Genomic DNA, 17,804 nt, shown 5'->3' with positions numbered 1-17,804 from the left:
TATTTAAATTGCATTAGGAATAGAAGTTCGTATCCAGTAAAGCAGTGTAACGTACCTTCTTGTGTAACATAGCTGCCAACACTTGCCTTGCTGGCTGATGTTGATGGCAGATACGCAATTTATTTGGAAGCTTGTCTACTAATAATTAAGCTTAGATAGTATTTCCTTTTTGACTGCCAGTCTTCTGGACAGGGTCGCATCTGTTATAAAATACTGCAGTTCTGATACTGCTGCAGAATAGTTATCTGCCCACCATTTGGGAGTCTTTCACCGAATCTCAGCTGCTTGCTTACCATTTTGCTAAAAGAATCTGGAAAAAAGAAATCTTGGTGTCTATTACACTTCGGACATAGTTCAATGTCTCAGGTTTAATATTCACACATCAGCAGGAACATAACTTTCAGAAAAAAAGGTTTTTCTGACTACTGCTCTCTATCAAGTGACCTCGATGCTGTCAGCATCTTATGACATCCCATTATAGAACATTATTTTGATTCAAAGTTTATCTTCAAGGATGATAAATAGTTACCATTTTGCCTTCTCAGCTCTGCAGTCTCTTGCATTGTGCAATTTGTATATTATGCAATATGCCAGATTGGCAGAAAGTAATGACCTTTCTACCCATTGTCACTTGAGTTTGGGATTTTGTGCAAGAAAACATACGTTGTTAACAGGTAAATATAGCAGGTTGGATTACAGCACTCTAAGTATCAGGTTAGAATATTATCTGTTTTCCTGAAGCGTTCAGAGTAAAATACATATTTTTCTTGCTCATAAACACAGCGCTTGAAGGTACGCTGAATCCAGGGAAAAAGGGAGGATGAGTCTTCTCAGGACACCGAAAATAAGTGTGCCTTGCTACTTTAATAAAAATATTGCAGAAAATAACCACTTGTGATAAATTGTGCTTGCAATGTTTAACATGTTTGCATGTAGTTTAAAAAAAAAACTATTCAAGGATGTTTACAAGCACTGGTGGTTAGAGCTGGAAACGTATTTTGCTCAAGGAGATCAGAATTTGTTTTTTCAATCATGGCTAATTTTCATCATGGCTAATAAAGATGAAGAACAGATGGAAAAGGCACCCTGGTCTTCAAAGAAGTCCCATAGTTCTTGTATTTGGAAGTGACCAGGTCCGGCAGATTCTTGGAGAGTTCCTCATGCCCTCCCCATGGTTCAGACCGCAGTAGCAAAAGCGTTTGTGCCTGCAGACCTTCTACATCATAAGGTGTAAGGAAGGGCTTTAGCTCCGTGTTTTCACATTAGTCAGCTTGAGCTGCTTGTCCAGGATCGTGCCCTGCTGAAACTGTTGTGGGTTTCCTTTAGAGCTTAGTAACAGCACCACAAATGGTAGGAAACTTAGCTATGGAAATAAAACATGAATTGAGCTGCAGGTACTGCTGAACAACTTTGAACCATAACGGCAAGGAAGGCCATCATTTACCTTTTTCTAACCCTTCCATTGCTCCACTGATGTTTCCAAAGCGCGCTGCTGCAGTGCTAGGTGGTGGCACAGGTGTGCCCTGGCAGATGGCTAGAAATACAGTTCAGAATGTAAGGAATTAATGATTAGGTGAGGCGTGCTAGGTTCAGATTCCTCTTCAACATTAGAGAACTATCATTGTGAGTTTGTACAGTCCTGAAAGATAATTCATGGTTTTCCTCCTCCTCCTAATGTATTTTTCAAACAGCAAAACAAACAGTGACTATTACAAAAACTGTGGAGAGTGAACAAAGAAGTTATTTATGAACATCTGATCAAAAAGCCTTTCTGCTGAGAAGAAATCGGACTTCCTGCACGCCTCAGCGAAGATTGCACTAACGTTGGAGGGGTTGTGGTGAAGATGCCAGTGCAGGGCACGGGCCAGCCAACAGACAGAAGCAGCTTTTAGATTACTGCCAGCCCGCGCTGGACACAGGCTTGCAGCAGAAGGTAAATTATGTTTACATCCTTATGACTCATACGCTGAGCTGTCTCTTCCTATTGGGTGTAAATATTTCAGAGGTAACTTCTGTTGGAATTGAATAGCAGTTAAAAAGAAACACTGGGATCTGTGAAATTCACTGGCTTATCACCTGCTTTTGGCTATTGGATGAACAATTCTCCCAGCGTTAAGTGTAAATCCAAATAAAGATCTGCTCAGGGCAACGTTTGTATGGCACATGTCTCTTGAAATAACAATTTCCACTTCCCCCTCTGCACGTGTGTAAACAGTTCAAAGGAATTACATTCCTCCCTCTTGAGTCTGCTGTCTATCATAAATAACAATTAGCAGCAACAGCTAAGAATTACAAACTCGTTCCCCACTAGGGGGTAGTTAGAGAAAGTGTCAATGAAAACAGTAACAGTCTGAAACGAAGCAACAGCAAATGTTTACCGCATTGAGAAGACAAACAGCATGAGGTTGGGAGACAAGTTCTGGGAATGCTCTCATTCCAGAAAAAAAGTTAATTAATAAAAATACAGATGTAGTGGTAGCTACAAGAAACCAGGCAGGGACAGTGGGGCCCCGCCATTATTCATGCTTTCTGATCTCTCTGCAGCTCCAGCTGCTGCTGCCTCAAGATGCTGCTTACCACACAAGGGCGTGTGTTGCTTCACCTGTGAATGGCCGTGCGAGGCAGAGGTGATATTCCTTGTTTTTTCTTGCGCGGAAAAATAAATCTGGAAAGTTACGGTGAGTAACACCCTGAATTCATAATTCATAATAGGGCACCGTACATTAGGTAAGTAACATAGATTGGGGCCACATTTACATAATAAAGAGCAATGCTAATGTAAATTGCATCTTGCTCTCTGCAATACCGTAATTACAGACTTTATGGTCTGTAAACATCACATTTAAAGACAACTGAGCCCAAGCACATGCTAACCTATTTGCATCTTGTTCTTACAGGTGGAACCAATACCTGTAACTGGTTGAGGATGCTATGTAGCAACAGTGTTGGTGTAACTTAGAGATTTAGTGCAACACAATGAATACTGGACTGCTGGTTTTTTTGCCAAATTCCACAGTAAACCCTACTGCTTTTAACAAACACACCTTTGACCCATTCAGTTGCACTAGCTATTTTGTGCCTAAAACATGAGTTAGCGTGTTGTAAAAACTACTCATCTTTAAGGCGTAGGTGGCTTTTTTATTCTCAGATACAGCCATTAACTCTTGATGAAAAACTCTTACCTGCAGAGATGTGTTCCAAATGCTTAACCGAGTGACAGCATGTGCATATGCCCCGGGAACACTGCCAGTACTCACAGTGACACGGCACTGGCTTCACATGACTTGTCTGGGAGGGGACAGCCAGCTCCTGCTTGGAAACACACCCCCCTCGCCTTTGCCTAAACCCTCATAAAGTTTCCACAGCAGTAGTGAAAGGTGAGGAGTTGAACTCTGGGCTCTGAATAGACACAAAGGACCTCTCCTAGGCTACCATCAGCAGGAGGTGAGCAAAGAATGGGCAGCCAGAGTTCAGGGGGGTGGTACCTTGAAAAGATATGATAAAAACTCTGAGGAAATAATTCAAAGGCCATGGCACGTGTCTGTTTAAAGTGCGATTGTAAGCCTTTTTAGGAACTGTGGTTGCCTTGAGATCTGTGCAGTGCTTGGCACGGTATGATATCCACCAAACATGAAGTCCACATAGCGTGACTGATCTGCAACTTTTTGGGTGGCCAGGTAAGTTGTCCTTACATTTTCCTTTCTCTAGTTGCAGCCTTTTTTCTCTCAGGCACATTTATTTTCCACTGTCTATGCGCTATAAAGGTTAATTCCAGCGAAGGCTAAGGTCTACAACGGAAGATTCAAGCAGGAGGGAAAAAGGAAAACTGAGAAAGCGTGGTAGGCAGGCAGTGCATCACGGCAGGCGTACCCTGGTACTCAGCGGCCCCTGCCAGCAGCGGGACCGGCTGCCTGCTCTCGGAAGAAGGATACAATCCAGTCCAGTACTGGGTGCAATACAAGGAGAAGCGGGCACTTGTGCGGCCTCAGCTTGGGACGGTTTGAGCAACAGAAATGTAAGGGGACAGCAGAGATGGGACATAAAAAATAATGTAAATTTTAAAACAAATGTAAAAAAATATGATATACATATATCATATATGTAAATATATTAAAAAATGTATTCAGATTACGTTGAGCATTTTAGAACACGACTAAGACAAAGTTGCTTTTTCTGATACCTGACGTGGAAAATTCAGTGAAAATAGATCTGTGACTTAATGAACAGTTGTTGGACAAATGATGAAGTTCGTGGAAATAATAATAAAAAACTGTATTAGACTTCTTTATTGACTAGCGTATATTTCCCCTTTAACATCAAGAGACTGCTTGGAAAAAACAATTACTTTTATCTTAGGGTTGAGAACTTGGTTTGGATCAAATTTTGTGTTTACGAGTTTGAAAGAACCGAAAAGGAACTTTTTTTGTCTTTCTTTTTTTTTTTTTTTTAAAACAGCACCATTTCTAGTTAATATTTGGAAATAGCTGCAGGCAGCTGAGATCTTCACTGACTGATTCGGGGCTGGTTAACACGCCAACATGAGATCAGTGCCAAACAGTTGAATGGCTTTTTTGTTTGCTGAAACAGCCATGGTTACACGAATGCTTTTTAAATGTATTTGGTGTATTCTGAATCAGAAAATCCATTATCCAACAAAAAAAAAAAAAAACAAAAAACCAAACTGTAGGTAATGAGATGTTGGGGAAAAACATAACCCATCAAAATTTATCTTGTTTTAATGTAAATAGTGTAAAATTTTGTCCTGTAAATGTGACTTAGTAAAGGTAGTGTGCTGAGGCTTTGGGGAGAGGCAGGGTAAGCAGACTTGGCAGTACTGTTTTGAACTTGCTTTTGCCCAAACAAGACTTCTGTCATAATTTGATTATGCTAGAAATGGGATTATAATTTTAACTCTTTCCTAAATTCAAAGAATACGAGACTCGATCAAGCACTGGCTTTTTCTCCTCCTAAAAACTCAAAGCAGAGTCACATCTTCTGCTGTGCTCTGCTCCCTGGCTCTTCGCATGCAGAGATGCAGCAGGGTTTGACTCAGCGCAGCTGCATGGAGGAACCATGCTGGAGCATCAGCCTTCCAGCAGGCAGCTAACAGTACCTGAGATACCCCTTTTATATCTGCCTCTCTAAGATCTAGTGTTTTCTGCTACGAAGTCATCAGGGTAGAATAATTTAACTACAGAAAACCACGGCCAGCACTATTTACTGCACCGTCCCAGCAGAATAATTTCATATTGCTGTTCTCAGCTCCCTAACTGGGTGGCTGTGGAGAAGACAGGGAGGTGCACAGCAAAATGGCAGGGATATGAGTTGTAACAAGGGCAATTCTCATCAGATACTGGAGGGGAAAAGAAATTACAGTGAAGGTAGTGAGATACTGGAATAGATTTCCCAGAAAAGCTGTGGAATCTCCCTCCATGCAGATACTCAAAACTCAACTCTTCAAGGCTCCGAAGAACCTGCTAAGAATGCTGGAATGGAGCAAAGCCTCCAAAAGGAGTGGATTATTCAAGCTTGACATATTTCAAGTATTAGTAGTGTTTTCTTGGAAACAGGGGGCACCACACCTGCACGGGCAGGACCTGTGTGACAAGAGGGACACGTAGTGCATGTTACACAGCGTAAAATGCCTCCCTGTGACCAGGAGGTCTTTTGGAAACAAAGATAAGATCAATTCGACCTGTGGCAAATTATTTACGCTGCTCTACCCGGGCTAGAAGGTTATTTGTGATTGCTACTTATAGGTATTCTTCATCAGATATGTTAGAATCCAACTATACATTTTCAATAAAGTTGTAGTTGGCAAACTTGATATATCAGAGAATACAGCAGCTCACAAAGTCCAATAGCAAGGAGCTCCAGATGTGGGGAAAGACGGGAAGTCCTAGGACGCTGTGACTTCACACATTCTCGTTTTAAGCAATGGCACCTTAGGGCACTTCTCACACTACTTTTTGTGGCCAAGGAAGACAAAGTTAACTTGTTTATTGTTTTTTAGGGCTGCTACCCAAAGTTAGCATTTCCCGTAGGAGTATATACAACCCTGGTGTCGAAATAGGGGCTCAGGAGTTTGGGCTCATGGTTTCAAGTTTCAAATCACTTTTTGACTGATTTTTTTTTTTTTTTTTTTCCAAAAAAATTTAACATGAGTTTCTTCCACTAAAATACGTAGTTTGCTGGTCTGGCCTTGTCCTTTTCTGTCCATGGGTAAGCAGGAGCCCAATCAGGAAAAGGTGTCCAATTTTTCTGTCTCATGTCCCTGGACCTGCATACTAAGGCGTAACGTAGGGAAACAGAGCTGGAAACACTTGTAACTAAACAGAGTCGCATTTTTAAGAATGTACCCAGAAAGCTATCATTTCAAAGCTAAAGTGTAATCTCCTGGCTCACACGGGGACTTCTTTTTGGCAGCGTATTTCTCCTTTCTGAAACATTCCAAGAGGAATACTCCCAAGAGCCTTGCTGGCATCATAAAGGTAATAGAAAATCATCTTTCTCATGAATAATTTTCCAACTGTTTTTCTTCGTACCTTAGACAGGTGCCTTTCTACCTTCTTTGTACTTTCCTTGGTTACCTTAGGTAACAATCTCTGCCTGTGCTTGAATGCTCTTCTGAGTATGAAAAGCAAAATGGGTTAAACTCTGCAATCCTCAGTAATCTGGCCTTCGTGTTGTTAGAGTTCACGTGTTTGTTCCTAAAGACCGTGTGAAACCAAGAAAACCTTAAGGAATGTTTTGTTAGCTTTTGCTAATTATAATTTATGGTAAGAGGACAGCAATGTAAAACCAGCTACACAACAATCCCTAGGACAGCCACAGCACGTCCTGAAATACAGAGACCTTTCCATGGCCGTGGACAGCAGTGAAGCCCCAGCAGCTACTTAAACCCTGGCTTTCGTTATTATTTTTTTTTTACCAAAACGGGCAACAAATGGTCAAGCCAGAGCCAAATGCATAGAGATTTATTACGAGGTGGCCACCTGTGCGTTTAGGACTTTAAACCTTCAAATTGGCCTTAGCGGGACTTGAAGCTAAGATGATTTTGTCACTTACCGTGTTCTTATGCTGTAACTTACAGTTCCTCCGCCACGTGAGCGAGGGCTGTGTTCATTCTTCGTGGCACAAACTCACATCGTTGTAGTCAGATTTTTGGTTTCATTCTTGTTAGTTTAACGGCGTGCTGTCTTTATGGAAGAGCCCGGGTCTCGTATCATCATTTGCTTGCGGTCTGCGAAGGGCTGGAGTTCCTACTGAGCGCAATGGGCCAGGTCAAGGGAGGCAGCCGTGCCACAGCACACCAATGCCACAATGAAAAGCTTTGGTTTTGGCTACTCTCCCATTTTTCTTTGCTACCCTGTCATCCCTGTTGGTTCTTCTGGGACAATACTTACTCGTCAGGAAATGGGGGCATTTTTCTTCTCAAGAGCACAGCTTTGCTCCATGGCCAACAAGAAGGAGGGAGCAGGACAGAGCACACAGAGTAAATATTGTAGAGTTTTGCAACTGAGCTCGAAGTTGAGGGGATTTGCTGTTGTCAGCAGTGTGTTCTTCCACTCTCCAGCTGTACACGAGGTTCACTTACTGAGATCACCTCTTATTTCAGATGAAAAGAGACTCTGGAAGTTCCGCCATGGCTGAGCAGCAGAAGCAGGTAAAGACTCAGGGTCCTCTTTTGAAGGAAGCGTTGTGCAGGTGCTGTGGAAGGCTGGATGTGTTGAATCACCTTCTAAGAGAAACGACAGAAACAGCCACACTCTGATCACTGTAGCCCAACTCGGAGCTTGTCACAGCCACGTTTTCCCAGTGCTTTTTCCCTTCTGGGGGGGCTGCAGCTGCAGCACCAAGTGGTGAAGGGCCCGTTACCTTTGCTTGCGTGGCAAGAGGCCGCAACACTCCACCGTAACCAGAAGCTGTGCCGTCTAACTGGGCCCAGTTCTCAAAGTGGTCCTGCTAAACAACGTGCTTCCCAGCTGATGTGCCCCAGACTCTTCGCCTTGCAGGCGGCAGCCCTGTTCTGCACTTCAGGAATTTGCCAACCTGTACAAGCCCTTCAAGGGCAAGATCTCAAATGATGCATGGATCAGAGTTTGGGAACTACTGTGCTGGAGCTGCTGGCATGAAGAGAAACAGGGTGTTAGCACTTGAACTTGATGAGCAGGATTTTTTTTTCTATGTAAACTTCTCCCCTTCTACAGCTCAGGTAATTACACTGTGTGGGATTCACTCACGTAATCGCTTCATCACGTGCAATAAAAACAGCCTCAAAACAAGACAGTTTCTAGCCAAAGGGCTGTTAAAATAGCTTAAGTACCGAGCTTTAGCTGCTCTCTGTCCTATCTCAAAGCGGGACATACACAGTGCCTGGTGAGTGTCAGGAGTTAGTGGGTTTTGAAACTCTCCGAGTTCTTCAGCTGGAAGATGCTAACGACTCTGAAACACTATTTGGTCTGACTAAAAATTCTGACACTTGTGAGATATCAGAGTTTTCTTTGGTATGTTCTTTCTTCAGCCCAGGAGAAAGCAGGTTTTATAGATACGATTCTGTTAAAAAGCTCTAAGCTTTTTATAGCTTTTGGAACCTTTTTTCCTAAAGAATATGTAGACGGTCTTCCAGGGTCTAAAGATTAAGAAAGTCTTGCTCCTGTCAGCATACACGTGGCATAACGTGGATGCAATTGCAAGCATGAAACTACTAAGAGCGCAAATCTTCAGAGTCCAGCACACACTATCTGAAGCTGGAATAGGTGCTTTCCACCAGCCTTGCATTTGTAGTCCAGTAACACCCAGTGATAACGCTGGCAACTGATTGCAGTGCTTCTAATATAAACCCGTAGGGTTCACAGCTATCAAGCTGCAGGGCAAAAGTCCTTTAAATTACTTCCTCCCCAGTTGCTAACTTGATTAAAAAAAAAAAAAAAATGATAGGAGAAACATTTGTTTGTTTTAATGAGGAAAGTTTCAGTGCTAATGAGCAAAGTTCTGTCCTGGGATAGATAAATATTGCTGGCAAGTCCTGGGCAATGTTTAATGTTCTGTCGCTGTTACGGAACCTTAAAGAAGCTCTTGGCACTGAAAGCCACGTGGAGAGGATTCCTCTATATTGCATTACCCTAAACACACCTGCATTCAACATTTATTAGTGAGCCGTCCCTCTTGTTCGTCCTCTCTGACAGGAGACAGGCAGGACAGCAACTATGAATCATGTTATTTTTACTCCGATCTGTTTGTGGAGCACAACACCACAGTTAGAAAACAGGAAGGACAGTAATGAACAAGGCACTAGTTGGTTATTACACTGTATTATTTTAGAATTGCACTGTTGTTTTTTTTAAATATTTATCCTGCAGATAAATGTAATGCATATTCACCTAAGGGAATCCACACTAAGATTGATGAACTCCAGAACCAGTTCCAACTTGGGCTACTCTGAAAGACAGATAGTTAATTATACGTTTGTCACGTATTTGCTATACAACTTGGTTTTGAATATTTAAATGCTCAAATATATTGAATACTGCTTTTGGAATATACTTATTCCCGGAATCAACAGGTCTCACCGGTAATTTTCTGACTCTCTGGCAGTTGCTTTGTGTAGTTAAAATCCTTACGGTGGTAAGAGTCACGCTAACATCACAGCTGCCCTTTTGCTGTACACAGGGATATTTTTTCAGTCGATGACATTTCTGTGTACGAGGACAGGGATTTAGAGAACCTTATACCTTTCAGAAGTTGAGTATTTTAGCTCTTTGTTACTGTGCAGCTGTTCTGTACAGACGGCGTGCGGTACCTACCAGACAAGCTGCACTCTCAGTACGAGCACAGAGTTGTACCTGTGGTGGCCCAAAAGCACAGCAAAGTGAATTATGCAGGAAAAGGTATTATCTTGTATTAAACCTGTTATACCTGGGGGGGAAAAGGCAAGCTTTTGGGCAGGTGAGCCTGTCTTCAGACTCAGTCTCCGAAGCGCAGAGGAAAGTTGAGAGGAGCGGTTCTGGATTATCTGGAGCCGTTAAACGGATCATCTGAGCACAACGGTTCTTGACTACCGCGGGAAGAAAGCGTACTGCGTACGGGAGGGAGAGAGGCGTTGCGATGGAGCACCATTCCCTACCCTGGGTCTTCCTTTCCTGCTGCTCTGAGTTATCCAGAAGCCCCTTATATTATAGTCCTCCAGGTACCGAGAAGCACACCAGATAAAAACAAAGAGGGAAAAATGAGCGGTCCTTTCTCTCCTTTGGTTATTCCACAGAAATTCCATGTCAGTGACGCTCCAGGTCTCTGTAAGCATGGCAGATGGATGTGTGTGTACTCTCCCTCCCAATTACACACAGTATCCCATAACAGCTTTGTTATTTTGTTCTTTAGAGAGTTTGTGAAACAGGACTACCTGTTTCCATCATAGGGCTACCTTTACCTCCTGCATTTCAAATACGGAGGATGCTAGCGTAGGACACAGCGGCACACGCTTACTCCTGTTTCTTCTCGCAGGAAGAGAAGCTCTGGCGTGCCGTGAAGATTACTGCCTACGTCCTCGGTACAGGCCTGCTCATATTCATTGCCTTAGTGAACACTTTTTCTTGGTAAGATTGTTTGAACAAAAGGCTTTGGGGAGAAACTTTTCTGTGGGGAGGGGAAAAAGCGGGCGATGAAAAGATGGGCAACCAAGAACACTTATTCCCACAGGTACGCGCAGAATACGTGGGACATCTTGGGCCGTTTCTGTCAAACGCGATGGCTAGAGTTCTACTACCTGTTTGAGGGAGACGAGTGGACAATATTCCTCCTTGGTAAGTTTTAACAACTCTCTGCTGTGGGAGGAGCCATCTATGTATTACATCTAAAAGGGGGATGTGGACATGCCTTCTCAAACTCACTAATCCTCCCACTGAAAAAGCACGTGCAGGTTTGAAGGAGCTGGGACTGTTTAGTTTGAGGAAGAGGAGTCTGAGGGGAGACCTCATCGCTCTCTACAACTACTTGAAAGGCCATTGTAGAGAGGTTGGTGCTGGTCTCTTCTCACAGGTCATTAGCGATAGAACAAGAGGGAATGGCTTCAAGCTGCAGCAGGGTAGGTTTAGGCTGGACATCAGGAAAAAATTCTTCACAGAAAGAGTGGTCAGACACTGGAATAGGCTGCCCAGGGAGGCGGTGGAGTCACCATCCCTGGATGTGTTTAAGAGTCGTTCAGATGTGGTGTTGGGGCATATGGTGTACGGGAGAACTTTGTAGAGTGGGGTTGATGGTTGGACTCGATGATCCCAAGGGTCTTTTCCAACCTGAATGATTCTATGATTCCGTGATTCACAGCCAGCCACAGCTGAGGTAGCGCGACTGGTTCATCGTTACACCCCCTCTACAGATTAAATATTCGATCTTTTTGCTGTGGCTTCCCTGTGAAAATACACTCTGCTTCTGTGAGAACCGAATGACTCCGTAGAACTAATTACTGAAAATTAAAGTAAAATTAGTGAGTTTTACTCTTGCTGTGGCACCTAGAAAACTCTGCTCTGTCTGCGATTAACAGCTGGTGAACAGGCTCGGTAGGGACCTTGCAAGGTCCCAGGGATCAACTCGACCTTATCTTATTTGTATTTAGAACCCACCCATGACAGAGATGCCCCCACCTCCCAGAAAAGCCCTTTCTTAACCTCAGCTGTGGCAAGTTGCATCCTGTGAGACACTTGTCTTCTCTAACCTCCTCCCCATTCCCTAGGTCTTACCTGCACGTCAGAACTTACCCACGTTCCATTGTCAAGCATCTCTGGGCAGGGGATACGCACCTGGCACACCTGGGTCCCGGCAAGGTCCCCTGGATGCTACGCCGCTGTATTTTGTTTCCGATTTAGCCGCAGCTCTCAACTTATTCACACATCTCTGCCCTTTCCTCACGCCACAGGGGCTGGATTGGTGCCTAGCCTTGCTTTCTGGTGCTTCAATGGAGTCCTTATGGTGGCTGATGTAACAGGAAAGCCAGCTTTTATTACTCGCTATCGCATTCAGCTGGGCAAGAATGATCCTGTAAGTATTTCTCACTCTGCCTCTTCTGCTGGCTAAACACTTCCTGCGGCCTCTTAGGCGAGGAGCGGGGAGAAGAACCTGTTAGGCTTTTCTCTTGCAACCAGATAGGATTCAAGGAGAATCAAGCTGAGTCTTGTATATCCACTGCAGAGAGGAAGGCAGTTCTCATAATTAGGCTACTGAACAGATCTGGATTGACCGCTTGTTAAAAAGTCGATCCCAAAACTAACACAGAAAAAGCCTACGAATCTTCACGCTCTTTATCCTCCCAACTCAAAGCCACATTGCTTCTGATTTAGCCTCAAGCCCTCACTCCTCTTTTGCAGGTGGACACAAAGAAACTGCGCCAAGCCATCTACGTAGCGCTGTTCAATCAGTTCTTCATCTCCTTGCCCATGCTTGTGCCCATGTTCTCCGTTATGAAATGGTGGGGCAACACCTTCAGCAAGGAATTACCCACCTTCCGCTGGTTTCTCGTGGAGCTAAGCATCTTCACCTTAATAGAGGAAATTCTCTTTTATTATACACACAGGTGAGCACAGGAACAGGACTCTCTGGTTTTCCCTCACGCCTTTAAGCTTATACCCATCTCCTGCAACAGCAATAGTCCCCATCCCCACTCTTCCACCGATCTTGTGTTTACATGGGAAGACTTACAGGTCCTGGAATCCACCCTTACAACACGAGGCCTTGGTGCTGCAACGCTGCTAGTAACTCTAGGAAGCAAAACCAGGTAAAATTACAAAGGTGGAGCAGCTTAGAGGCTAAGAAAAAAACAAAGCAGCTTTCATCACACAAAAGCTGTAACCCAACAGTCTTCAAAAAGAGGAGAACAAGACCAACTTATCTTGAAAGAAAAACGCTTAAGAAGTCCGTGAGCGATCCCCCGTTCACTTGTACGGCACCTACGAAACAGGGCCTGGCTCCCCACGCTGCAGGCTGTGTGGGCACCGGCACCAACACTAAAGGAAAAAACACCAAGCAAGGAAGAAAAAAGCCTTCAAGGCTGCAGAGAAGCGAGCGCAGCATTCTCAGAGCTATGTAGGTTTTCCTTTTGGACAAATGCGCACAAAAAAAACCCATAAAACCCAACTTCTTATGGGCCCACAGAACGTAAAGTTCTGCCTCTAATACTTGCCAGTAGGTAAAGTCAAAACAGTGAAAATATAATAAAGCGAGTCTTCCCCTCAAAAGTACTCCCAGGTTTGACCAAATCAGTCATTCGGGGACTTTGGTTTATGGGTTTTATCTGGACTCTTGTTTGACATCAGTCAGTGGACACATACATTGAGAGCTCTGTGTGAAAAGAAAAGACAGCGAGGGAAGGCAGGAGTCCTACACTCTTATTCCCAGCTGCTCTAAAATCTTTATTTTAAAGAAGAGGCATGAGCAAGTCCCCACCAGAAATTCTGTGTTAGGTTACTCTACGTTCCCTTCTTACGGAGCTCAAAACCTACATTTCTCCGTTCTCTCTACTTAGGCTCGTTCACCTCCCGCTCCTGTATAAGCACATTCACAAGAAGCACCACGAATGGACAGCCCCCATTGGCGTGGTCTCCATTTACGCTCACCCAGCAGAGCACATGGTAAGTGGATTCTCCCACGGTCACCCTCCGGTTCCTGCGTGGAGCGTGATTTCCGTGGGATGAGGAGGAGTGGTAAGAGAAGAAAAGCAAATGTACCTTAGACTCTTCCTTCTTAGGAGGAGGACGCTAAGCTGCGTTGCCGCGAAGCCTAGCTGCAGAAGGGTGGTGGTCTCACTCGCCTTAAGAGCCTCCAACAGATAAGGGAATGACTGAACGGTGCTTCCTCGAGCACAGAGAGGGCTGGGAGCAGAGACGGTGCTTTCAGCAGGAGATGTGGCACTCACGCGGTCCGGGTCACTGCACGGACTCAGAATTCTGTCAAGATTTTCATGCTGGTGGCTGGGATCGGTGTTTGCAGGAGCATCCCCCCAGCGCTGCTCCAGCCGAGACTCCTCATGCAAACGCATCCCACCTGCAGAAGATCCCACTTTCAGTGCCATCTCCTGTTCACAATAGTCCACAATAGCACCAGCTCCGTGAGTCTCCATAATTGCTAGTCTTTGGGCAGCAGAATGACTTTGTATTTAAGAGCCCGGCTGTAACAGACCCTAACTGGTGCGGTAAGCTCCGTCTGGGCAGTGACAGGCAGTTGTGCCGCTGGTAGGACGCAATGAAGTGACGCAGCCGGGATCCTCACATCGCTGCCTTCGACTGCTCGCGTCCCCAGGCCAGTGCCCTTTGACAGCTAGGCTTCCCACGAGCAGCTTCAGCGTTATTCCGAGGTGAAGCTGGAATTCAGACCTCCGACTCCAGGGTGATTTACTGGAACCACGCTGCCCTCACACCCCCGGTTTGATCTCGCGTCTGACTTCTACTACAAGCTTCGGGAGCTTGGGCTGTGGCTATTTTGCAGTGACTAAAACACAGTTAGCTCAGAGTAAATTATTTCTTCCATGAAATCATGTAATTTTAGTCAGGTGTTTGCAGAGGGATCTTCCCTTTATGCCGTTTGTACAACACTAATGTGACGGATCACCCCGGTGAAACAATTCAGCTCCTAGGGAAGCGGCTGCTTGTTGTGGACTCGTTAATGAGGCAGTTTTCTTCTCATTTGCAGCTCTCCAACACGCTACCTGTCTTGACCGGCCCGATGATCATGGGGTCTCATATCGTTTCAATCACAGCGTGGTTGTCCCTTGCTCTCGTAATCACAAGCATTTCGCACTGCGGCTACCACCTGCCCTTCCTCCCGTCGCCGGAGTTCCACGACTTCCACCACCTCAAGTGCGTCTGGGCACCGCTCGGCTTCCCCTTCCCCTCCTGCCTGCGCCCCGGCACTGCTGACGGGCAGAATGCCTTGCTGAGGGTCGAGTGGGTTTGTGTAACTCACGCACAAGCAGAGAAGTCCAGGCAGTTCGCCCGCCAGCCGGCGGAACGCTCCCAGTTCTCAAAGCGGTTTAAGAGAGATGGGGATTTCGGAGGGCTCCAGCCCACGCAACCGCAGCCACCTCCCTGCCATCTCCCCCCCTCCATCAGCTGACTTGGAAACTTTCTCCAAAGCACAAACACCGCAGCTGCGGCTGGGGGTTTCAAGTTTCCTAAGATTCCATGGGAGGAAAGAAAGCGCAGAGTGTCTGAAGCAGCAGGCATCACCTGGACTTTCCCCAGCACGAGCACAGGGTCAGAGCCGCTTCCCTGCAAGGCTCTTCCTAGAAGTTTAGCAGACGCTGCGTGTGATCGAGAAGAAAGACAGAGCAAGGGCATAACACGCAGCTGAAATAAGTTTGCAGGGAGCCTCTCTGTCTGTCCCTCTCCCATACACTGGGCTGGGTGACACCGATCAGGTAACACCTTGCCCAAACAACCGCAATTAACCTTTCCAGGCAGAGGTTCCCAGCCTCCTCCTATACTGGCGAGAGCAGAGTTTCAGGGATACCCACCACAGTAGTGGAACAAGCGTTCCCATCTCCCAGGTGCGCACTCAATCCATAGACACACTCTCTCCAACAGTTTGCCCCTCCTGCAGAAACAGCCGATGCAGTTCTGTCACCACCCAAATGCTGGGCAACGTCCAAACCACGGCGCCAGTTCTCGTCACCAGCCATTTCCTCCGGAGCTCGGCTCGTGTCAGGATGCGGATCCCTGCGGAGCTGAGGAGCTCTCTGGGCAGAACAGCTGTGCCGGTGCCCCGGTGCTGGAAGCGCCCAGAAGCTCCCACAGCTCTGAGCTGCCCCAAGGAGAGAGAGAGAGAGAGACGGCTGTTGTTCGGTGCCGCCATTTCTGGGTAACGATGGCACCAGAGAGGGAAGTTGCAGGAGAAGCTTCACCCAGGCTTCGTTAGACTTGGTGCAGTGGCAGAAGCGACATGGACGGCTTATCGGGGCTCTGAAAGACGGCAATAGGAAGGGTGAGGCAACGTCGGTAACTTCCAGCGATGTTTAATCTCTGTTTGGTTTCCAGGTTCAATCAGTGCTACGGAGTGCTGGGAGTGCTGGATTATCTGCACGGAACGGATACGGCGTTCAGAAAGACCAAAGCCTACGAGAGACACAGGGTCCTCCTCAGCTTCACGCCGCTCTCCGAGAGCATCCCCGAGGTGCCCAAGAGGGCGGAGTGAGCCCAGCAGCCCGCGGGTCTTGCGGAGCCCAGCGACAAGCAAAGCAATCAACAATTATTTCAGCCAAATAGTATTTTAATTGGGAAACAAATTATCGTTCACACACATAATGAAACCTAAAGCTGAACTTAAATCATGCTACTTGAGATGACTGCACTTTTGCTGCCTGTTATTTTCTTCTTAAGCCACAAAAAACCCCTGCTCTAGAAAGCTATTTTTTAAACAAAGTTTAGAGGGGTTATTTTCTTAATTGCTTGCGCTGTTCGTTGGTTCGAGCTGCCTGCGTGTAAGGCAGATGCGTTCTGGGCCACGTGGCTTTGGGGAGTTCCTGGGGAGTTCTAAAGCACTTCAGTTTTCACAGGCCACACTTTGGCCTCTTTCAGCAGCATTCTGTAGAAACACCGGCAAGATCACTGTAGCTACATACGATAGGCATTACAGCCACTCTTTTTCTGAGACTCAGAACACCTGGGATCCAGGACACAACCCCCTGGAAAGTCAGCGGGGCCGCAGCTGTGGAAACACCTGCCCTGCACACACAACAGGGGCCTGACTTCCCCCAGTTTTTCTCCACGCGAGAGGTCAGTACAGGTCTGGATTAAGGGCTGTCACATCCTCACCTCCACTCCACAAACTACTGTCCACAAACACAAAGCGAGTTTCCCCAGCACGGGACAGGGAAGCCGAGCTGGGAGCTCTGGCACAGGCCCTGGTACATCACCTCCTCCTGCCGAGCCGAGCCTCCCTCCCCAGCCGCCAACAGGTGTTGGTTCGTGCCTCAAGCAGCTCTGTACAATGACAAACTACAGAAAGAGACTTTCCAGGGGAAGAAGAGTCGCTGCTGTCCTGAGCTGTGTGGAGATTAGTGAAACCCCGTAAGAAAGGACCCAACAAGAAGCACCCATAGCTCATGCGTACCCATAAGTACCCACACAACCCATCGAGACATGCCGTGAATTTTCTCCAGGATCTTTCTAAGACCCGTCTGGGGCCCAGGGACAGAAGTGCCACCTGCCTCTCACCATTGCTAGACCCGTGTCCTAAGCACGGCCTCCGAGGAGGGGACACGCAGGGCTGCCCCGCGCTGCACTTCCCTGGTGCCAAGCCCAGCTCTGCCCACGGAAGCCAAATCTCTTCCCCCACCCACAACCGCAGAGGGATGAACCCTCTCATCCACCCACGGCCCCCCGGGGAGGGCAAGTCAGCAGCAAAGAAAACCCAGGCTGCATTGTCTTTTGAAGTTTTTATTTTTATACATTTTTTTTTGTATTAAAAAGGAAAAAGCATAATTACCACAAATTACAAAGGACTAAAGCATTACTAGAATAATGAATCACATCAGCCTAGAAAGCAGATACTCTGAATAATATTAATGTTATAATACAAGCTCTCATTCAAGTATTTTACATTTTTCTCTTTTCCTTTTATATGTGATGATGATCCTAGCACATGGGTCAAAGATTATGTACTATCGACAGAAGATGGATCATGTACAGCGGGCCATATTAACAAGATTTTCCTCCCAAGTGATACATGGTCTGTGATGAGTCATTTTAAAGTTTGTCTCTACGATAAATGCAGCTGAAGAAGGTTGCACACACTTTCTAGTTTTGGGAAACAGAAGGCTG

At 45.9% G+C, this 17,804-nt stretch overlaps 1 protein-coding gene across 6 annotated transcripts; it reads left to right on the top strand.

Annotated features, from left to right (window-relative positions):
- The first annotated feature begins 3,338 nt into the window (after nt 1–3,338).
- On the top strand, nt 3,339–17,577 carry FAXDC2 (fatty acid hydroxylase domain containing 2). Of its 6 annotated transcripts, none has more exons than XM_074604458.1 (11): nt 3,339–3,444; nt 3,573–3,677; nt 6,427–6,491; nt 7,619–7,666; nt 10,504–10,595; nt 10,699–10,802; nt 11,912–12,033; nt 12,360–12,565; nt 13,514–13,619; nt 14,677–14,843; nt 16,020–17,577. In XM_074604458.1, exons 4-11 carry the CDS (start codon nt 7,619–7,621, stop codon nt 16,174–16,176), a joined length of 1,002 nt encoding a protein of 333 aa, XP_074460559.1. In that variant the 5' UTR covers nt 3,339–3,444; nt 3,573–3,677; nt 6,427–6,491; the 3' UTR covers nt 16,177–17,577. The 6 variants fall into 6 exon arrangements, with proteins under 6 accessions (XP_074460559.1, XP_074460560.1, XP_074460562.1 ...); XM_074604461.1 differs by having other exon boundaries at nt 3,347–3,444; nt 3,564–3,677; XM_074604459.1 differs by lacking the exon at nt 3,573–3,677 and having other exon boundaries at nt 3,345–3,444.
- The last annotated feature ends 227 nt before the right edge of the window (nt 17,578–17,804 follow it).

This window comes from Larus michahellis, chromosome 11 (assembly GCF_964199755.1).
Source record: "Larus michahellis chromosome 11, bLarMic1.1, whole genome shotgun sequence".
In the NCBI taxonomy this organism is placed as follows: domain Eukaryota; kingdom Metazoa; phylum Chordata; class Aves; order Charadriiformes; family Laridae; genus Larus; species Larus michahellis.
The sequence above is the reverse complement of the archived record's forward strand: the minus strand, read 5'-3'. Positions and strand labels throughout refer to the sequence as shown.